The 23407-nt window shown below is 38.9% G+C and overlaps 1 protein-coding gene across 1 annotated transcript in view; it reads left to right on the top strand.

Annotated features, from left to right (window-relative positions):
- Nucleotides 1-23407, top strand: part of PRRG1 (proline rich and Gla domain 1) — a 126956-nt gene that overhangs the window by 59836 nt on the left and 43713 nt on the right. The window contains exons 2-3 of the mRNA XM_060001696.1: nt 3844-3894; nt 22040-22200. Coding sequence (XP_059857679.1) covers nt 3885-3894; nt 22040-22200 — 171 coding nt within the window. The 5' untranslated portion in view covers nt 3844-3884. The remainder of the gene's footprint in view (nt 1-3843; nt 3895-22039; nt 22201-23407) is intronic.

Raw genomic sequence — 23407 nt, 5'->3', positions numbered from 1 at the left:
GCTCTGCTCTCTGCCCGCGAAGGGGCTTCCTAGTGTGTGGAAACCTTTCCTCTTTCACAGCTCCCTCCCACTGGTGCAGGTCCCGTCCCTAACCTTTTGTCTCTGTTTTTTTCTTTTTTCTTTTGCCCTACCCAGGTACGTGGGGGGTTTCTTGCCTTTTGGGAGGTCTGAGGTCTTCTGCCAGTGTTCAGTAGGTGTTCTATAGGAGTTGTTCCACATGTAGATGTATTTCTTATGCATCTGTGAGGAGGAAGGTGATCTCTACTTCTTACTCTTTCGCCATCTTGAAGTTCTTCTCCATTTTTGTATGTCTCAAAATTTGTTTTATTTACCTTTTGATTTCTTCTTTGGTCCATTGGTTGGTCAGGAGTGTGTTGTTTAATTTCCATGTATTTGAAAAATTTCTGGCTTTCTAACAGTTATTGATTTCTGCCTTCATAACATAGTGTTTGTAAAAGATGCTTGATAAAATTTGTCTTCTTGAATTTGTTGAGACTTATTTTGTGGTCTACCATATGATCAATCCTAGAAAAATTTTCTCTGTACTTGAGAAGAATGTGTATTCTGTTGCTGTTGGATGGAATGTTCTATATGTGTCTGTTTTATCCATTTAGTTTATAGTGTTATTTAAATCCACTGTTTCCTGATTGATTCTCTGTCTGGATGATCTGTCCGTTGCTGAGAGTGGGATATTAAAGTAAACTGGTGTTATTATATTGCTATTTCTCATTTTATTTATGTTAGTATTTGCTTTATATATTTAGGTGCTCCAGTGTTGGGTGCTAAAACATTTACAATTGTCATATCTTCTTGATTAATTGACCCCGTTTTCATTATATAATGACCTTCTTTGTCTCTCATGACTATATTTAGCTTAAAGTCTACCTTGTCTGATATTTGTATAGCTATCCCTGCTTTCTTTCAGTTACCACTTGCTTGGAATATCTATCACTTCATCCTATATGTGTCCTTTAAACTAAAGTTGAATCTCTTGTAGACAGCATGCCATTGGGATCTTGTTTTTTATCCATTCAGCCATTCTGTCTTTTGATTGGAGAATTTAATCCATTTATGTTTAAAGTAATTTTTGATAGGTATTGCCATTTTGTTCTATTGAATTCTTCAGCCATTGTATTCTTCAGCTCTAAGATTTCTTTTTTTTTTGATAGTTTCCCTTTCTTTCTTGAACTTTTTGTTTTGTTTGTGTAGTGTTTTTGTAATTTTCTTTAGATGTCTATGTGCTCTTGTAGTTCACTGAAGTTCTTTAAGAGGATTATTCTGAATTCTCTCTCAGACAGCTTATAGACCTCTGTTACATTAGGGTCAGTTATTGGAGCTTTATTAGTTTCTTTGGGTGGTGTCATGTTATGTTTACCTATTTTCTTCGTGATCCTTGATTCCTTGCATTGTTTAAACAGTTTCCTCCAGACTTTACACGTTCACTTCTGTAGGGAAAGACCTTCACCAGTCATGATTGCTTGAGGCTACTGGACAGGTCAGCTGGTAGCCTTCACAGTCAGCAGGGCTTGCTGTTGGGGTCTCTAGTTAGATGAGGCCATTGCTTGTGCTCTGAGGTTGGGGGGATGCCACTGGCTGGGCTCCACAGTTGGGTAGGCCTATTGGCTGGGCTCCATGTTCAAGCAGGACCACTGGGTAACCATCTCCCTGTTTGGGTGGGGCTACTGGTTCTGTTCAGCAGTCAGATGGGGCCACTAGCTGGCTTCTGCAATCACCTCCAGTTGGGTAAAGTCCCAGGCTGTGTTCACTGCTAGGGTGGTGCCACTGGTTGGATTCCATGATTGAGCAGGGCTGTGGGTTGGGTTTAGCAATCACCCCTTGTTGTGTGGAGTCTCAGACTGTGCTCCACGACCAAGTGGTACCGCTGGCTGGATTTTATGTTTAAGTAGGGCCCCAGGCAGGACGTATTGGTTCGACGTGGCCTTAGGCTGTGCTTTGCGATTAGGTGGGGCCGCAGACTGTGCCCTGAAGTTGAGCAGGGCTGCATTCTGGTGTTCCTGATCAGTAGACTGTGCTCTGCCGCTAGGCTGAGCTTCCTTGTTGGGTGGGATCACAGGCAATGCTTCTTGGTTGGGCAGGATTACTGGCTGGGCTTCCTGCCTGGGCAAGGCCGCAGACTGTGTTCAGCAATTGGTCAGGGCCGTAGACTGGGCTTCTCTGCTTATCAGGGTTGTAAGGCTGGGATCCATGGCTGAGTGGGATTGTAGGGTGGGCTCTCCCTCTCTAGCAGTCCCATAGGCTGGGTTCCCTTGTCACCCAGGGTCACTGTTCCAGCTCTCTGGTTTTGCAGGGCCAGTGGCTATTCTCACCAGTTGGGCAGGGCTGCTGGTTTGGCTGCCTGACCAAGTGGGGCTATACGATGGGCTTGTGGCTGCTCTAGTTCCCTGGCCAGGCTTCCTGGAAGGAGAGACTGGAGGCTATGCTGAGCACTTGGGCAAGGCTGAGTATTTGCTTGCCTTCATGGGCTGGATGGTAGAACAGGCTCCATTTCCAGTCTGGCCCATTGATTGTGGGTCCAAATCAGGTAGAACTACCAACTGAGCTCCCTAGCCAGAAGGGGCCACTGGCTCAGCTCTGCAGATGGCCAGAGTTGCTGGCTGGGATCTTTGCTCAGGCACTGATATGAGCAGGAATGCCGTTTTCCAGAGCCTGAGCAGTGTTTGCTGTAAGCTCCGCCCCCCTTCTCCATCTCTCTCTGATCCCCAGTAGTCAAGCCTAGCAGATTCCTCTGATGATCTCCATGAGGCAAGACCTGAGTGGGCCTCCTGGAAGTGTCCCATATGCTGGTTGTCCACCTCGGGCTCTCTTTTCCCATTATGGAATCCATATTCCCACTTCTCCCCACAGGGAGGAGGGTGATGTGGTCAGGGTATATCCAGTTCTCTCACCCTTCTAATATGCTCCTTCTCAGTCTCTGTTGTCCAGCAGGGTGCTTCAGCCTTACCCTCAGGTTCTAACATCTTCACAATGGAGTCTTTTCTATGCATAGTTGCTAGGTGGTCTTCTTGTGAGGGAGACTGAAGTTGGGAATGATCTATGTGACCATCTTGATGACATCACTCTCCTCTTCATGCTTGACTTCAAGTAGATTATATATTCCTTAACGTATTGATAAATTATGTCTTATAATTTTGCCTCTCTGGTGCTTAGCTCCATACTGGGAATGTGGCAGGTGAACAATAGATGTGTGGTAGTTCTGTGATTAAACCCTGTGAGAAAATAAAGCATTATAGTATAAATTGCTGCTCCTCCATGCACACCTGCATTTGCAATATGTATTTTTTTCCTCCAGAGTTTCTGTTGTCAGTAGCTCATAGTTATTGATCCATACTGTTTATTGGTAGTAACTCTGTGGGCTGCTTTGCTGCAGGGATAATTTGATTAGAGGTACTGCTGTTTGACACCATTCAGGAAAATGTTACACTATAAATGGTATTGGATTTGTCACAGAGTGACATTGAAGAGAAACCAGGGATAGGCAAACTAATAACATGCTAGCCTTGTTATTAAAATTGGGCCTTTTGGCATTTTTGTCCACCATTTTTTACTGATATCACTGCCTTCCTAAGAGATAAACCATGTGACCAATTTGATGACTTTTATTTGGCAAGGACAGAAACTAATGCCAGATAAACAAGGTCATAGTAAGCTGATGTAGAGCCCGTGCTTCCAGAATACTGTGTTTCTGTCCTCTGAGGTTAGATATCCGTTTTATTTAGGTAAGGGGGTAAGATTGGAATGCACTGGAATGAAATGCTCATGTTGACAACATAAGTTTTAATGGAACTTGAATCTGACTGTGTGTGTGTGCTGTGTTTTTTACAGGGAATCATCATCAAAGGACCTACCAGAGACCACAGGAAAACATGGGGAGAAGTAAGTTTCTCTTTACTTTTAAATAACTTAGATTCTCTCCACATTAATCCACTATATCCAGGAAATTAGATTTGCAACTCAAAGCTTGTATTTTGTTTTTTTTTTTGTTCTTTTTTGTTTTTTTTGTGGACACCTAAATCATATTTCTGGTTAGTGTTAGAAAGGTTTCGTTTGAAGCAGGGCTGTGCAGAAAAAGACCAACAGATCACATGTTGCTCACTGGAAAGGGTCTTTTGTTTCCCCTGCTCTTTTCTGGACATCTTCCAGCACAGGGAGAGAAGGCTCAAACTTGATATTATATAAACCTGCCCTAATCCCAGCTTCTTTACAACTCTTAGCAAAGTAACCCATATGCTGCTAATGGTTTCTGAGCCTTGCTGATAATAACATAAACAAAAATATGATTGTACTGTGCAACCAGTGATAATAGTAAAAAATTCATCTGTGAGGTTGACTTATAAATGGCTTTGGTTGCCCCTAAAATGTTTAAGCCTGGCATTAAGAAGCATTAGATGAATTCTTTTTATTTTTCCTTTCTCATAAGGCTGTTATATGGGCAGTGAACAATAGACAAATTTAAGGTCATTTCTTTCTTAAGTTGTTAATAACCAGCCACTGCAGTGACTTCATAAATAATTCTAATCAATGTAGACCATAAAAATCTGATGCTATAAAGGACCTCAGAGGAAGACTTGGTATTGGGGAAGTATAATGAGAAGAGTACTGGACATAGGTCAAAGACCTGAATTCAAGTTCTACCTCTACTGTCTTGATCAAATCCTACTGTTCCCCTAAACTTGTTTGTTCATCTCTGAGGTGGGATTAAAAACATTCTGCACTATTAGCCTCAGGAGATTGTGGTTGTCATAATGTGATAATATATATGAAAGCGTGTTGAGAACTCTGAAGTATAATGGAAGAGTGCAGTGATGTGCTCGTTGCTGTCCTTACTGTATATCTTCATTGGTTATGTCTTTCAGTAGTTAAAATGAAGTTATTTGATCAGATGCCTCTGTAGGCAGCAGGGCTGGGACCAGGGTTGTGCAAGTGACAGAGAGTGCTTCCTTATGTTTATGCTCTAGGCATCTTTCTCGCCCCATGTCAGTATGGGCCCTGGTAGGCAGCCCCAAGGATTATAGATAGAAAATATCTTCCTGAACCTTGATGAGCCAGCTTTTGTGTGTTTTCTCCAGTGCTTTCCTGGGTACTCTGGTTCTTTCCCAACCTTCACAAAAGATACCAATCTCTGAAAGTTTAGAAATTTTTAAAAAATGACTAAATAAAAAAAACTGGTCAAAGTTCTGGGACTAATCCATACCACGTCCTAACTCCAAGTCAGCTGTCAACAGCACCTTCCAGAGTGACTCATCATGGTTTGATCCTCACTTTCTCCAAGCTTCAAGTGAATTTGGAGAATGTTGTGATGATTGGATTTCATCATGGCCATATGGTGAAGAAAGCTGCACTGAGACAGGGCAACATATTACTTCTTGTTTTCATTCTTCCTTTTCACAATGGTCATCAGGTTATTAGCAGGGAGATCATTCGGTGCTTGCTTTAAAAGGCGCCCCACCAAGTATTTGTTTAAATGGTCAGGTAATTAATAGAGTTCTTGCTAAAGGACAGGGCATGGTACTGTAATCTGCAAAGATGGGCATGTTTCCAACCTGGAGATGAGATAAGGGAAGTGCTTCAAAAGAAATACTACTTTTACAAACACATGGAAGTGTGTAATAGCAGCATTTTGACTGTGTTAAGCACTTTTAAAACATCCTTAAAATCCTGAATCTCAAAGAATCTGTCCTTTACACTCTAAGCTTTACTTAGTTTGTCTGATTATACTTGTTAATTGCTGAAAAAAAGGGTGCTTAGTGAAAAAAAAGGTGCTTCTGTGGGCTCTTTTTTTCCTTTTCTGGCAGTGTACAATGGAGTTTTTAGTAGATTTGGCAAAGATTCTCACAAACATAGCTCAATGTGTCATACAAAGGGACAGCAGAGGAAAATATCACAAAGACATGGCACTAATTAAGGAGCCATGAAAACAAAGAACACAGCTGGGAAACCATACAGTGTAGATGAAAAATTAAAATGAAATTGAGGTGAATTTCTTTTAGTATTCTTTGATACTGGATGAAGAAATTATTTATAAATATGTTAGAGGAATCATTCTTTTATTTATGTGATATGAAAAAATTCATAAACAAATTCTTACAAATTGTGTCCTTGGTATGTGGCATTGAAATCCCATTTACTATATAGGGATTTAGTTTTTAGCTAGAATTTAGTATTTAGGACTTTTATGAATATATAATTATTTTGATATTAACAAGTATCTGTAGAGCATTTCATAACTCGTACATATTTCTCCTTCATTATCTTATTTGAGTTGTAAGAGAACCCTATAATGTAAATAGGTATTATTACCTTCATTTTATATATTATAAAACTGAGGGTCATGAGAGAAAGTCTTATCTAAAGTCCACAGTTTATAAATGAAGAGTCAGAAGACAAACGTGGGTTTCCTTATGTCATATCCAGTTTTTATTTTCTTCCAACAAATTGTATTCTGAACACCCTAGTCATCAGCAGTGTATAAAGTTGATTAAAAACTTAGGAGCTATCTGATGCTGTGAAAGGTATGGAAGAAAATATTTTCTTAGAACTACGATGATATTCATATGTTTCTCACAGCATGGGGGGAGTGGGCAGATAGGAGAAGAGAAATGGCTCAGTGTTCATCAACATTTATGGTAACAGCTAAAACACGTGTGTCAGATAGTAGAGTGCCTCAAATATCAAAATCCTCTGAGCAGGGCTTCCCTGGTGGCGCAGTGGTTGAGAGTCTGCCTGCCGATGCAGGGGACACGGGCTCGTTCCCCAGTCCAGGAAGGTCCCACATGCCGTGGGGCGGCTGGGCCCGTGAGCCATGGCCACTGAGCCTGTGCTCTGCAACAGGAGAGGCCACAACAGTGAGAGGCCCGCGTACTGCAAAAAAAAAAAAAAAAAAAAAAAAAAAATCCTCTGAGCAGCGGTGGTCCGTGGCTGCAGTAATTCAAAGGCAGCAGCAGTAATTGGCAGTCACCAAGCTAGATAACAGGATAATTCAACTCAGAAGCTTGCTGTACACAGCCCACAGTGGCAGGTGCCCAAAGTAAGGGGCCTAAGACACCACTTCTGTGGTGAAAGTCAACCTTCTTGATTGATAGGTTTTTATATTTGTGGTTCTTCATAACACAAAGAATAAAATACAGCATGGAATACCAGAACAGCATGTAGACGACAAGGGGAGATGCTGTTACAAAAAAACAATAGCATGTATAAATAAAACTATGTGTAAGATTTTAGTAGAGAATTAGCATTTTCACAAAGAAGAGAATGTAAGGATTTTGCAAATATGTATATATAGGCTTACCAAATATCATGTACATAATACTAGAGAGTATATATCAATAATCGTCTTCAGATGGAAAGTAAAACTTTATCCTACCTTCTCATCCCCGCCCCTACCCCTACCCTCCCCGCCCCGAATAACTGGTACATTCACGATAAAATGACAAAAGTCTCAGTATTCCACAAAGCAATTTCTTGGGAGATGTCTTGCTAAAAAATTTGGGGGTTGTTGTTTTTGTTACAATGTTTGAGTAGAATTTGACTTTGAATCACACCTATTTTCCATCTGATTTTTTTGTCAGAACACACTTTCTGCATATTTTAAGTGCTATAGCAGCAATTTATGGTATTTATTACTCTAATATGCAGTTATGATGGCTAATTTCACTGTCTTTACCTTAATAACAAAGCTTCTGGAAGAAATTCATCATGTTTCCTCAATAATAGCAAACCACAAGATGTTCCTACTCGTCTTTTACAAAATAGGAATAATATTTAGCCATGAATCTTCAAACTGATTAATTTTGCTTTGTTGTGTAGAAAACAATATCTGGGATAGCTGAATGATAGCAGGCAGACAGGTCTTATTTGTGAAGAATAATTAACATAAAAATATAAAAGATACCTTAGCATTTTTTCTGTTTCTCCTCTTTCAGTATTTAATCTTTGGAGATAGCTTTTACCTAGCCTAGTAGGTAACCCTAGGTCTATAAATTCTTAATCTACAAAGTCAGTTTCCATCTTCATTTTCCATGCTTAATGGTAACATGCCCTTGATGTCCTAGTATACATGAATATATTGTTGTGCTGTAGAGAAACAGAGACAGTGCTACCAGTTACACTCTTTTTATTATTATTAAAACATAGCAGCATCATTCCTTTGGGTCACTGGATGTACTTGGCTCCTTTAGTTCAAAGAACCCAAACATGTCCCCTCCACTTATTAAGACTTAATGGAAGGAAAGATGGTTTATAGCTACCACAGTAAATTTCTAAGCTCTTTGAGTCACTGGTGAACTACTGTTCAGTTGAGGCCAATCCTAAACTTTCATTCTGAGCATACAGCTCCATGTTTTCAAACAGGGAATGAGTGAGTGTTCAAACTGACAAGCCTTGTAAAGTGACTGTCTCGTAATGTAGTGCCGAATTTTATTTGACAGCTCCCAGTTTACAGTTCAAGTGAAGGCACACATTTAAAGACAGTTATTTCATTTTCTGGCCTATATTAAATCTCAGAGTCTTTCTATTATGGTAGCATATTCATGCCTCTGCAGTTCAGATGATGTCACCAATTTATCGTAAACCCTTGTCTAGCTTCATAATTTTATAACAGTAAAACAAATCTGCTTGGGGTTGACAACAGCCATTATTTTTTCCTGGCAAGTTTTTTCCATCAGAAAAAAAATGAGCTTACTATTTAAGGGTCAGGCTGCTTTTTTTTTTTTTTTTAACTCATTATAGTGCTTGATGCTTTTTGTCTTTGATGGAATCCTCTTTGCCTTTTACCTATTCAAGAAGAAAATAACTTTGGTACGTAAGTTTAGAATGGTTTCTCAACCTTAGCACTATTGACATTTTTTTTAAAAAATTGAGGCAAAACACATAATGTAGGCAAAACAATTCACATAACATAGAATTGACCATTTGAAAGTGTGCAGTTTAGTGGCATTTGTACAGTCACAGTGTTGTACAACTATCTTGTACCAAAACATTTCCATCACCTCCAAGGGAGACCCTCTACCCATTAAACAGTCTCTGTTTCTCCCTTCCCAGGCCCTGGCAACCTGTGATCTGATTTCTAGCTCTATGGATTTACCTATCCTGGATATTTCATTTAAATGGAATAATACAATATGTGCCCTTTTGTTGTGTCTGGCTTTTTTCACGTAGCATAATGGTTTTTAGGTTTATCCATGTTGTATTAGTACCTGATTCCTTTTTATGGCTGAATAATATCCCATTGTGTGAATATACTACAATGTGATTAGTCATTCATCAGTTGGTGGACGTTTGTGTTGTTTCCACCCTTTGGCTATTCTAAATAGTGCTACCGTGAACCTCGATGTACAAGTTTTTGTTTGAGTATCTGTTCTCAGTTCTTTGGGGCATACATGTAGGAGTGACTATTGACATTTGGGGCCAGGTCAGTCTTTGTTGTGGGGCATCTCCCCACTACATGCCAGTGGCACCTACCCCCCAAGTTGTGAGAATCAAAAATGTATCCAGACACTGCCAAATGTTCCCTGGGGTGCGATATCTCCCAAGATTGAAAACCACTGATTTAGAATAAAGGGAAGGAAATCTTTAGAGATAAGCCATAATTAACATATTATGATTTTCATAGAAGTAATTCCGGTCTAAAGGAGAGCACTAGAGTTGGCCCTCTGTGTCTGCAGGTTTCCACAGGTTCCACATACATGGATTCAACCAACCATGGATCAAAAATATTGGAAAAAAGTAAAAATTCCAGAAAGTTCAAAAAAGTGAAACTTGAATTTGCTGCATGCCTGCAACTATTTACATAGAATTTACATTGTTTCCAACTATTTATGTATCACATTGTATTAGTTATTATAAGTAATGTAGAGATGATTTATAGTATATGAGAGGATGTGCATAGGTTATATGCAAATACTATGCCATTTCACATAAGGGACTTGAGTATCTGCAGAATCTGGTTCTGCATAGGGGGTTCTGGAATGAATCCCCCATGGCTACCGAGGGACAAATGCATATGGTTGTCAACAGAAATAATCAATAAACTGATCTATGATAGGAATAGAAAGAAGTTTTATTTGAGCCAAACTAAGAACTGTAGCCCAGTAGACAGCAGCTCAGGTAACTCTGAGGAACTAGTCTGAAGAAGCATGGTTTTCAGCACAGTTTTATATCTTGTCAGAACAAAGAACATCAAAGAAGTCAGGGATCCATTCCTTCAAGATTTCAAAACAACAGCCACAACAAATCAGCATATACACAGGGACTCAGTATGGCCTTGGCACCTGGGAAGGGAGTCTTATCACTGAAAGCATACCAGCATTGGCGACCCAGGAAGGGAGGCATTTCACCTTTATTTTTAACATGGACATTTTTTACTTCTGGCCAGTGCACCCTTTTCTTTAAGGATTAAGGCAGCTGTACAATGCATGTTTGATAGGCCACAAACAGGCTGTTTTAGTTAGCATAAACTTCAAGTTAAATCATATATAAGCCAGAATGACTTTCCCATACCGCAGTATGTGAAATTTTCTTCCATTATGGTTCTAGAAACCAAGGTACAGTCCTGGTCCTATAATCAAGCAGCTGTGTCCTTGGATAAGTCACTTAACCTCTGGATTTCAGTGTAAAATGAAGGGATTGAGATGGATCAGTGGTTTCCAGTGTTGCTCAGTGAAGCGCCAGGTTTTCTAAAGGGGGCCCTGAGGAGCCACTATGAGAGAAGGGGAGGAAAAGAGAGCTCCTGGTATGTAGTACCTCCCCTTCAGACAGAGCAAGCGAAAGTTTGAACTCTATCATTTCTAGAGCAAATTCACATATAAATAACATTGATTTCACCAGCGAAAAGTCATTTCTGAAATCCATGTGCTAATTAACAAAGGCACTAATTTGTCAATGAGACGCCATTTCTGAAATCCACCGTGCTCTGCTGTTTGTGCACAGAAGAGAAAGATAGCTGAATACTATCTTTGAATGCTGTCTGAACAACCACCTCTGAAATGTGGCTTTTTGATTAAATGTAGTATGTGTTCTATTAGGACAACTATTCACTCCTAACATCTATTCACTCCTTACCTCTAGATTACAGCTAACTATCACATAGATAATACCATACTGTCTATGTTGACAGATTGTGAAGCATTGATTATAACATAGAGCTATGTATTTAAAACTATATTTCACATTTGCTGAGTCTCTCTACATGCCTTTCCCCCCATTTAAATGGTGATTGTTATAGTTGTTTCTATTTTCTTCCATATGGGACAGAACTGTAATCAGTGTAAATCAGATCCATAAGCTAAAAACAAAGTTTTATGGTCGTGACAACTATAAACTCTAAGACTAATGATATTCTTGTTGATAACAGTTGAGGCACTAGTGATAAGAGAAATACCTATCTTTGGAATTCCCGTGTTTTCATGATTCCACCTGATCGTGTGCTTAATTTTGTGCAAATTAGACCATTTTCTAATTCCATGTTTGTTTCCTGTGGGTAAGGCACAGCCCCTAGTCTATAAATATCATGTGTTAGAGTACCATACCATACATTTAAACCAGTTATTGCAATTGCTATTAACTTGATTGCTATCATCCTTATTTCATTAAGAATTCTTTTTGATAAGGCGTTATGAATTGTAAAACTCCTTCAAAGAAAATTTGGCCTTTTACCTTCCTTTATGGGAGAATCTATTAGATCTTTTCTCTGTATCTCATTATTCCTTACAAAGCGTAAAATTGTTAGACAAGAGACATCTGAATATTTGATGTAAAATTTACCTTTTAAGAAAACCATATTGAGTTAGCAAGACCCAGTCGGCAGGGGGGAACCATATTTGTTTTGTTTTAAAAAAATATTGGCTTTATAGACGTACATTACCTGTTTTGTCTTCTCTCTCATAGAAATCCATTTCTGGCATTTTCTCCACAGTTATTCCAGGAAACCTGCCTGTTATCATCTGGCGTTTCATTGCATACCTCCGGTAGCACAAAGATATCTTTTTTTAAAGTTTTAGTTCGTGATCATAACCACTACATTGTCCTTAAGAAGCAGGTTCAGGATATTAAAGATATTAATTACTTCTTCTCTCAAACCCTGAGACTCCCCACTCTAACTAGCTCAGTCCTGTAACTTCACATTATTTTTCAAATATCTCAGTCCTTGAGTGGGTTTCAGCTTCCTAATTCCTGTGAATACATATACTACATGCCATTCTAACTAAGCTGTAAGTTTGTGACAACCTGTTTGGGCACATGAGCACCACTGTACAACAAATTCTGAATTATAAACCTACCTGCTATGAAAAATTAACCTTTAATTTCCACAAATAGGTTACAGTGGTGAAATACAATTGGGAAATAATCTGATTTTTCCACCTCCCTAACTAATAGGAAGATAATCCAAATAGGATCTTTTTATTTTGCATAATATTGGTTTTTAGGAGGTGAAATGTCACTTTAGAATTCTAGTGAGACTTTGTTTTTCTAGGGAAAGTTATATCCATCAGTCTGATGAGAAATGCCTATTTAATACCCATTTCAGCAGGAAAAAAACCTTGAAGGCATCGTATGCACGCACAACTGAGTAAATGATGGTATCAAAATGGCTTAGAAGCAAGAAAACAAAGAATTATGAGTATGACACTTCATAAGATTTTCTTTTATAGTATATAAATCTGAGCACAGGATTTAGTGCGCTTCTTGTTGATTTTTGCTTCTTGTTTGTTTGTTTTTTTTGGTTGGTTTGTGGGATGGTGGTTGCTTGGCTGAAAAATAGTGTGTTCATATCCCCAAAGAATTTGGATGTGATACACTACTCCCACTTAACAAAAATCTTTCCAAGTATAGAACTTCACAGTTACAACTCAAAGGACCTAAGAAATCATATACATATAACACCTTAGGTTCACAAATTAGGAGACAGGCCCAGATAAATTAAGCAACAAATGCAGAATCATGCAGCCAGGTTAGTGCCAGAGCTGGACAGGAATCCGCATACCTGACTACAAATTCGGGACCTTTTCACCCTACCATACTCTTCTCTTTGCCTGCAGTTTCATTTGTTTCAATAAAGGGTTAGTGAAAGTGGTGAACGGATATTGGCTTTCTCAGACTTCAGCAAGATAGCCTCAAAAGGCAGTTTTCATATGACTAACAAAAGGCTCAAATAAGTGGATAGCTTAGCATCTTATGCAGTCTTTTATGAGAAATTCACAACTAAACAAGATATCAGAGATTTATTCAGAAAAGAAACAGCTTCCTGGTTAGCATGTGGACTCATTATAGTTTCAGTCTGTGGCACACCAACATTTACACAGCACTGTCTAGGAATGAAGTTTCCACTTGAATAAATACATTTTGCAGACTGTTCATGCTCACCTTTTTTGTTAAAAAAAACTTTTTAAAAACTATTTTTATGGAAATAGTTCTAAAATAGATCATATACCTTACTGCCTTCTTAAACAATATCGTGAACATCATGTGGTCCTTTCTTGGTGAGTCAGGTTCACCATCATAAACATAATCATTGATGCCTACAGCTTTGGGAGCTGTTAGTGTGAGCAGGGTTAGGACCTACTCAATAACCCTCAAAGGGCCTTCTGTCTGTCTTTCCTCTTGTCTTCAGATTCATCAGCTTTCACTTCTTGTTGCTGTCAGTGTGTTGATCTAGTTCAGCCCACCCCTAGTCCCTTCTACTTCTCAGCTTTAATGTGCAATGAGGCTTTCAAGTCTTATAGCCAGGCTCGTGGATGAGGGTTGAGTAAATTGATCCTTGATTAGTCTAAGGGAGCTGAGGCTCCCCTGTAGGTAAAACATAAGATAAGTTATAATGCATGACCTTGGTCATCTTTTGTTTCTAAGTTTATGAGACTGGATTTATTTGAGTGACTTCTACATAAATAATGTCTTACTGTCCTTAATATCCACAGTGATTATGTCAAATGTTGAATAGCTACCTGAACTATCAAATAACCCAAGTATCAATGGAAAATAATTTATTTAGTATATTTTGTTATAGCTACTCATTCATGATTCACTGAACATATATATCTGTCATGTGTATGATTCTCATTTCTTAATCTGTCCTTCTTAAGAGCTTCTTTGTGATCTATTATTAAAATTCTCATGATGATAGACTATCAGCATACATTTAATCAAAGTTGAAGTTAATAAAAGTAAACATATAAGGTATGGTAAAGGATACTTGCTTATGAGTTTCTTACAAAATCAAGTCCTTCTAAATAAGGACCAGAGATAGTCCTTAATTTACATTCTGAAGAACTTCTGAAATTTTTAAATCTCATGATATCCTCAAAATATTTATGACTCATCAAAGTAGGCACTACTCAACATTAGCTAATTGAAAGGCCCTATGAGACTCTCATAAGGCTTTAATAATGTCTAAAGGTATGGTGCAGCAGGAGAAAGATGGCTCCTAAGGCCATTTTTAGTCACACAGGGCATGCTTTTTCTTCTAATTGTGAACAGTCGAGATACATGCAAGATAACCTTGGACTCAGGGAAGCCAAGGCACATGTTTACTGAAAATCTTTGATACCCAATGGTCATACAGATGAAATTAGGCTGCATACCATCAGTGCAAACCATCAATCTATACATTTTCAATAAACAGTGTAGACAAGCTAGTACAGAGTGCCCCCAAGGGCTTTAAACAGCACTTTATAAAGCTAGTACATTTCATCCCAATCTTGACCAAGGGGACGAAACTTCTAGGCATCCCTGGAGTTAAACATACAGACTGACTGAAAGCTAACCCTATCCTTTATCATTTATTCTTTATTTTCTAAGTGTATTTTTTTTATCATCTTGGTAAATCTCTTGTTTTTCCTTTAATGGAGTAACTGCCACCATGACAGCTGTCATGGTGACAGCAAATCACACTCTTGTTTATTGAGCTCCATTTTTTGCCAAGCTCTGAGCAAAGCACTTTATGTCCATTACCTCATTTATAACTATGACGTCGGTGCTGTTATTCCAATTTTATGGATGAGGAAGGGAAGTGTAGGGTTTTTGCTTTCCTCACATAGCTGTTTGCTTTAACAACTTTTTCTTACTGTCTAAATGCATAACTGATGTGTACCATTTAACAAGCTTGGAATACCAATGAGATCACATTTGTTACTCAGATTAAATAGCCACAGCCCCTGGAAATATGAGAATGTCTGTCTTCCTTCCCTGACCAACCCTATTCCCATGGGAAATTGAAGAACTCTAGGGTTGCACCTTAGGTCTAGAGGAGTACGCCCTGGGAGGAGCAATCAAGATGGCGGAGTAGTAGGACATGAAGCTCACCCTCTCCCACAAACAGAGGAGTATGCCCTGCCTCCTGCACTGAAGAAAGATAATGGAATGCTAGGTGCATTTGTAGGAAGTTCCCATTCTCTCTTGATCTTCATGTTCTTGCTATTGTTGCCGGCGTATAGTCTTACATTAAAACCAGGGCACTCAAACCAGGCTTTCTGGTACCCAGGACAATTCCAAGGACAGTAGAGGAGTCACTTTGTGAACTGTGGCATAGGCTGCCTTTGCTTGGCTGGTAGTAATTACCAGCAGTGCCAGGAAAAGAGTAGGGCACCTTTCTACCCAGCATTTCACTCACCTGTGCTTGCTCCATAACACAGGAGGCCCGATTGCCCGGTGTTCCGGCTACCTAGTGACCCTGTTGTTTCATTTTCATCTCCCTGGCCTCTTTCCCAGGCAAGCTCACAGAACCAGAGTGGCTAATTGAGGGAGACCTTAGGATAACCTACAATTGAAGGGTTTGACTGGATGGGGGGGAACTGTACTGTATTCTTTTCCTGCTAGCTCTTATCAGGGCCACAGTAACCCATGTGACAGGTTTCAGTAACTGTAAACTTTCAAAAGGGATTTCAGTTTCCTTCCTCAGAGAAGGAACTTCCTAGCCCATTCAAGCATGGTATGTCAGATGTATTTGGGAGAGCAGTGGCAGGACTCCATCAGCCTCTAGAACCCCTAGGTCAGAGGTTCCCAAACTTTCTGAGTTTAAGGTGCCCTTAGTTATTGCAGGGACTTTTTCACAGCAGCCGTAGGCCAAAAGAAATGCCTAATAGTTCCATTTATTAAGTAATTAGGTCCAAACAACTTAATAGGTATTTATATCCTGACAGCTTGGTAACCATTTGAAAAAATAATACAGACATACCTCCTTTTTTTTTTTTTCTTTGCGGTACGCGGGCCTCTCACTGTTGTGGCCTGTCCCGTCGCAGAGCACAGGCTCCAGATGCACAGGCTCAGCGGCCATGGCTCACGGGCCCAGCCGCTCTGTGGCATGTGGGATCTTCCCGGACCGGGGCACGAACCCGCGTCCCCTGTATCGGCAGGCAGACTTTGACCACTGCGTCACCAGGGAAGCCCGAGGCATACCTCCTTTTATTGCACTTTGCAAATATTGTGTTTTTTTACAAATTGAAGGTTTGTGGCAACCCTGTGTTGTCAGGTAATAGCATTTTTAGCAATAAAGTATTTTCTAATTAAGGTATGCACATTGCTTTTTAAAGGTATAATGCTATTGCATACTTAATAGTCTATAGTATAGTGTAAACGTAACTTTTATAAATGCACTAGGAAACCAAAAAAACTCATGTGACTTGCTTTGTTTCGATATTTCTATCTTAAAATAGCCATGCAGTTACTAATTGGATGTGTGTACCTGTTGGGCACCGCACTTCTCAAACCTCACTTCTTGTCAAACACAGCACTTTTTTTTTAAAAAATCATAGCTGAAAATTCAGTTTCACAAAGGAAAGGAATGTAGAACTATCTAATAATGAAACTGTGAATTACCTTAAGCTCATAGTTTGTGTGGTATCCAACAGATGTTAAGTATCAATGCATTTCTCCAAAACTGTAAAATATCCTGCACATTCTTCATGAATTCACTGCAGCACCCTGGAGAGCCAAGGTGCTAGTTCCTTGCCAAGCCAAAAAGCATCTGGCTGTGCCCTCTTCCCACAACAGTAGTTGTCCAGCTACTCTCCCTCTACATAAGTATTACGGCAAATCAATGGTTCTTTCAGAACAAAAAAAGACGTGCTCCAAGCGGAGCCCAAACAGAAGTACTGTACAAATTTCAAAAGGTAGTTTCTCTTGCAAAAGGATATTCAAATGCTGTCTCACTAGAAACTTTGCAGTAAATGTATTGATTTCATAATCATATATTAAGTTTGCGATGCTGCCTCATAATTAGAGGCATGGTCCATGGCTTCCCAGCTTCTAGTCATTCAGATATCAAGTTTCTCCCATTCTGCCTTTTCCTTTATTCCACGCTTATTGAATCATGTACTGTACCAAGGTCTTTACTAGGTATTATGAAAGACAGATGTTGGATCAAAATATTAATAATACATGGGCCCTGCCCTCAAGTCTTGAGGGGGAACCAGATAGGCATACCAAAAATTATAATAAAATTACAATATAGTAAATTGCTATAATTGAAGTATACGTAAATACTGAGAGTCTATAGCAGCTCTGTCTAACGAAGTGGGGAGTACAATCTGGGGAAAGTTTTTAGAGGATTTTACATCTGAATGGAATAGGAGTTTGCTAGGTAGAGGAAATATTAGGTACAGAATTATGGAGGCATAAAAAGAACCTATATGAAGGATGGTAAGATTTGGTTTGACTGAGGAATAAGGTACATGATGGGTGTAGTGGCCAAAGAGATCACCCATATTTCACATCTGTCCCTTTCTTTCCCTTCCTATTGCCACCATGCTAATGCATGATCTCATTATTTCTTAACCTGGTCTGTTGTAAGTAGCCTTTTTCCTGCCTTTATCCATCCATTTTCTCTTCATCCTACCCCCAAATCTGTTGTACTTATACATTTTTCTAGGTTATTCTCCATGAAGTATCGGTTTAAACTCTTGAATGCTGTCGAATAGTTTAAATATCTTAGCCTAACATTAAATGCCTCCATGACATGGCTATCAGGCCCCTTTCCGGTTTCATCTCCCTCTCTCCCTCTTTTGAATCGTGTACTCTGGCCCTACTGACCAGCTCATATTCCTCCTCATTTATGGCCATAGGTTTATTCGATTTCAGGCCCTCACTCACTATTTTGTCTTCCTAGGATGTCTTTCCTCACCATCTTTGCATGCCCCAATCCTGCCAATTTTTAAAAGGCCAGCCCAAATATACTTTTTACTTGCCCTTCTCCAGGTTCCTCTCCCATCCCGAAACACACTTACCCAGTAGAAGTACGCCTGCCTGCTGACCTCAAAGAGCATCTACCTTGTTCATCTTGTGTTAGAGCTGTTTTTGTATCTCTTTTATCTTCATTATCTCTTGCACTGAAGAACCTTGAGGTCAAAGGCAGTCTCCTACTCATCTTTGTGACTTGTCATGATCTCATTGTACATAGTCTGTGTTCAGTAAATATGTCCTAAAGAAGGAATTTTGTTCACTTAAAAGAAAAATGTAAACATTTGCAACTTTAAATAATGACTGTTTCAATGAATCCAGACCCAAGATTAGAGAACTGATTAGATAAGTGGAGTAGAGATTTTCCATGTGGGCTGTTAATTTTCAGGCCTTACCATCTGCTGTTTTTCAGCAAATGTACGGACATGATTTTGCCTAGATAAAGATTTTTGGCATTAAAATGTCAGTTTTAGTATGCTGCAATGCATTAAAAATATGTAACATGACTACATATTTCGGTTTAAAGCAGTAATTTAGAGAGTTACTTGAGAAGCTATCTTATTTCATTTATCTTTATTCTTTTGAGGAGAAAGCATGGGTGAGAGCTATTTATTTTGAAATTATGAAAAAGTAGTTACGTTTTTTGAATTAATATACTTATTTTGTGGTCGTTTATGTGTTTACCAGACTTAGAGTTTAAATATTTTCTTTAGTAAGGGTGTTTCCTAACTGAATCTAAAGAAACAGCTTAGGTTTTTCTTTATGTCCTTTAATGAGAAAAGAACATGTTTGATTAATACCTTAGTGTTGTGTTCTCAAAGTAAATTTACAGTCTGTATACTTGCCACATCATGTAATCTCTGATGAAGGCATACACATGATTCTGGACAGCTGTGGGGTAACTCACACCTTTTTTTTTTTTTTTTTTTTTTTTTTTTTTGGCGGTACATGGTCCTCTCACTGTTGTGGCCTCTCCTGTTGCGGAGCACAGGCTCCGGACGCGCAGGCTCAGTGGCCATGGCTCACGGGCCCAGCCGCTCCGCGACATGTGGGATCTTCCCCAGACCAGGGCACGAACCCGCGTCCCCTGCATCGGCAGGCGGACTCTCAACCACTGCGCCACCAGGGAAGCCCAGCTCACACATTTTGATGAGAAGGAGGTAGAGGGAAGTAATCAACTTTAGTTTCAAACATTAAGTCCAAACACAAGGCCTAGCATTGTGGAAACTGCCCAGTGTTTTAGGAAGAAATAGTCTGATCTTAACCTATAGGTCCAAGCTGCCACCTTTCTCTTTATTTTGTTTCCACATAGAAAGAGTCCCAATTCTGGTATCACCCATGAGATTTCCAAATTACCTTGATGAGGAACAGCAAATACTCTGCCACAACTTCCTATTCCCTAATATATGGCAAATGGAACTAATCTGTAACAATATCTTTCCTACTGGTCAGACTCTTACTCTAGGTGGTATCTTCTAATTGAGCACATTTGGCAGGTGAGATAAAATCTACTTGCCAGCTTATTCCATCTAGAGTTCTCTGTATTATATCATGTTGCCTCCCAGTACAAGAAAATACACAGAAGGTGTTTGTGGAATGCTCTTGGTAACTTGATTCGGCTGGAATAAGAAGGGCTGTGTCTTGCTATATTACCTTATAGTTGCTTGACCTTCTGAATTAGCCTGCTTTCTGGTTTCAAGAGTTAGCTGCTTTCCTTCACCCCTTTATGGAGATAGTGTATATAACATTTTCTCTTAGGAGAATTTAGGTTTCTTTTTTCCTCTTAAAAGCTTAAAATACATTATTACTGATTGGTTTATTTTCAAGAAAACTGTCCCAAAAGCCAAAGATGTGTTAGACTTTATTGACATATCTGTTGTGTTTAGAAACAAGGAAGCCAATAGCCCTGATCAGTTGTTTACTTGTCAGACCACACTGAGTGTAGAATACAATATTTCATGAGGTAAAGACGGTACGGAGACTCCTATCTATTTTATATGACCAACAGATGAAGGAACTAGACATGTTTATCCTAGAAAAGAGAAGCCTCGAGAGAAATCAGTTACTGTCTTCATGAATTAGTTGGCCTATTATATGGAAGAGAATTGTTTGTCATGGCATAAATAAAACCAATGGCTAGGAAGTTGTTAATTCAGTGAAATGTTCCTTGAAAAAGGGCTCCACAGTCAAATAAATATGACACATGCCTGTGTCATGTTCGTTTTCTGGAGATTTAAAATATATATTAAGTGCATATTAAGGGTCCTGAAAAGTCATGCAGTAAAAGATCTTTTTTAAATTTGTTAATCCCAGCATTCCATAAACACCTTCCTCAGAACTAGTTTTCTAAGGAGCTCCCATTTGAGTAGTGGTTTCAAACTGTGGGAGTGGGACCAGCAGCACCAGTGTTACCTGGGATCTTACTAGAAATGCAGCTTCTTGGCCCTACCCGAGACCTATGGAATCAGAGACTCTGGGAGGTCGGCCCAGCAATATGTGTGATAAGTCCAGCATGGGCTTCTGATGCTGCTAAACTGTGAAAACCACTGATAGAAAATTCTACTATTACTCTCCCACTCAATAGCATCCTTTTATTTTTTTATTTTTTAAGATTTCTTCTAATGATATTTTATGACTGTGTGATTAATTTTTATCGATGGGTACCCTTCTGAAGTACAGAAGGAAGGAAACACTTATGGAAGGCCTACTGTAGTTTTCAATGTAGCCATCTAATTGGTATCAATTTGGATACTTTAAAGAATCCTAAGTAATGAATCCGTATCTTCTATGACGTGAAATACACATTTCTAAAATGAGGTAAACCTTAAATTCATTGCTATTGTGGCCATTTTTAAAAGAGCATTTACCGGTTTTCATTTTACTTCAAAATGTTTTTTGCAAAATGTACACTTTTTTTTTTTTAAAATACATCTTGAAGGATCTGTAATGTGCCTTCTCTCATGTCAGAGGTCTTTAAGATTAGGGAATTTTGTAATTTCTTTGCATTAGCAAAGATTAAATTCTGGTAGCATTCTATTTATCTCTCCAAACAAGCAGGACAGTTTTAGAAAAATGTAATTGAAGTATAGTTTAAAATGAATCTGTACGTAAAAAAAAATAATTCCCCATGAGTATGCATATAACCATTTCCTTATTTTACTGGGTATCATAAATGTGTATTTTGAATGTTTATATGAAATGCCCCTATAAGTCATGCAGAACAATTTTCTTTTTCTGAAGGACACTGAAATGGGGTTAAATATATTAAAGTGTCAAAATATATTTAAGTGCATTTAGAACAAAATTATTACTAATATCTCTTGGAATGAATTATGGCCAAATTTGTCTTAATTTCTTGATATTATTTTGTCAACTCTTCCTTTCGTACAAGTAAGTGTTCTCTGGGTTTCTATTAGGTCGATTGGAATTTTATTATTTTTTAGTTAGGGGGACAAAGACTGATAGTCCATAGACTGGATTTTGATCTCATTGCTGCTGTCCAACAGCAGAACGCCTGGGGGCTTCCTCTTACAGTAATGAGCACAAGTACTGGTATCATTATTGCTATATTTAAACACCCATGGTTGGCAGGAATGTGCTAAAGTCTGGATATAACATCGTTAATCATGTTGTTGTCCCTGCCCAGGGCAACTGCTACTGAAAGGACACATTCACATGATGAGGAAGACAGCAGATTGGTGGTTGAGAGCTGAATGTCACTTTGCTGACCTAGAGAAAGAGGTTTAGGGTGTTGGCTATGTTTTCTAAAGAGTATCCAGCAGATTTCATCTTGTTTATTAACTTTCCACATTTTTTTAAATTACAGTTTTATGCTTATTATTATATCTCTTTTTAGTTTTCCTCACAGGAGAAAAAGCCAATTCAGTATTAAAACGCTACCCAAGAGCTAATGGACTTTTTGAAGAGATAAGGCAGGGCAATATTGAACGTGAATGCAAAGAAGAAGTCTGCACATTTGAAGAAGCAAGAGAAGCTTTTGAAAATAACGAAAAAACTGTAAGTATATCGGCAATCTTTTTTAAATGTTCACAGATTTGCCTACCTTTGTGATGTATATTTGAAACCTGCATTCCCAAATTGTGTGCACTGCTGTCATTTAAAAACTACCCTCCCAAAGAACTAACTCTGAACGGGGCCTCTAACTAAGCCACCCGACTCTGCGGGTCGGAGGTCTAGTTTCACTTCCCTGTGTGCTGGTCTGTCTTTGAGGGCTCCATTGCCATAGGACCCTGCTGAGTTGAGATCGATCATCTGAGCAAGGGGGAAGCATGATTTACACAAGGCTTTGTTCGGGAAAGTTATAGATACCATTATGACCATACCGTGCTTCATCTGGGAGAAAGTGCAGAGGAAGCTAACAGATAGTGATGCTGTTTTAAAATGTTTTACTCATTAGGTAGGTTTATTCCTAGGTATTTTATTCTTTCTGTTGCAATGGTAAATGGGAGTGTGTCCTTAATTTCTCTTTCAGATTGTTCATCATTAGTGTATAGGAATGCAAGAGATTTCTGTGCATTAATTTTGTATCCTGCTACTTTACCACATTCATTGATTAGCTCTAGTAGTTTTCTGGTAGCCTCTTTAGGATTCTCTATGTATAGTATCATGTCATCTGCAAACAGTGACACCTTTACTACTTCTTTTCCGATTTGGATTTCTTTTATTTCTTTTTCTTCTCTGATTGCTGTGGCTAAAACTTACAAAACTATGTTGAATAAAAGACCTGTATGCAAAAATCTATAAGACGCTAATGAAAGAAATTAAAAATGATACAAACAGATGGAGAGACATACCATGTTCTTGGATTGGAAAAATCAGTATTGTGAAATTGACTCTACTACCCAAAGCAATCTACAGATTCAGTGCAATCCCTATCAAACTACCAATGGCATTTTTCACAGAACTAGAACAAAAAAACTCACAATTTGTATGGAAACACAAAAGACCCCAAATACCCAAAGCAATCTTGAGAAAGAAAAATGGAGATGGAGGAATCAGGCTCCTGGACTTCACACTATACTACGAAGCTACAGTAATCAAGACAGTATGGTACTGGCACAAAAACAGAAATATAGATCAATGGAACAGGATAGAAAGCCCAGAGATAAACCCACGCACCTATGGTCAACTAACCTATGATGAAGGAGGCAAGGATATACAATGGAGAAAAGACAGCCTCTTCAATAAGTGGTGCTGGGAAAAC

Source organism: Delphinus delphis, chromosome X, assembly GCF_949987515.2.
Source record: "Delphinus delphis chromosome X, mDelDel1.2, whole genome shotgun sequence".
Classification (NCBI taxonomy): domain Eukaryota; kingdom Metazoa; phylum Chordata; class Mammalia; order Artiodactyla; family Delphinidae; genus Delphinus; species Delphinus delphis.
Note: the sequence above shows the minus strand (reverse complement) of the source record. Positions and strands in the feature narration are given on the sequence as shown.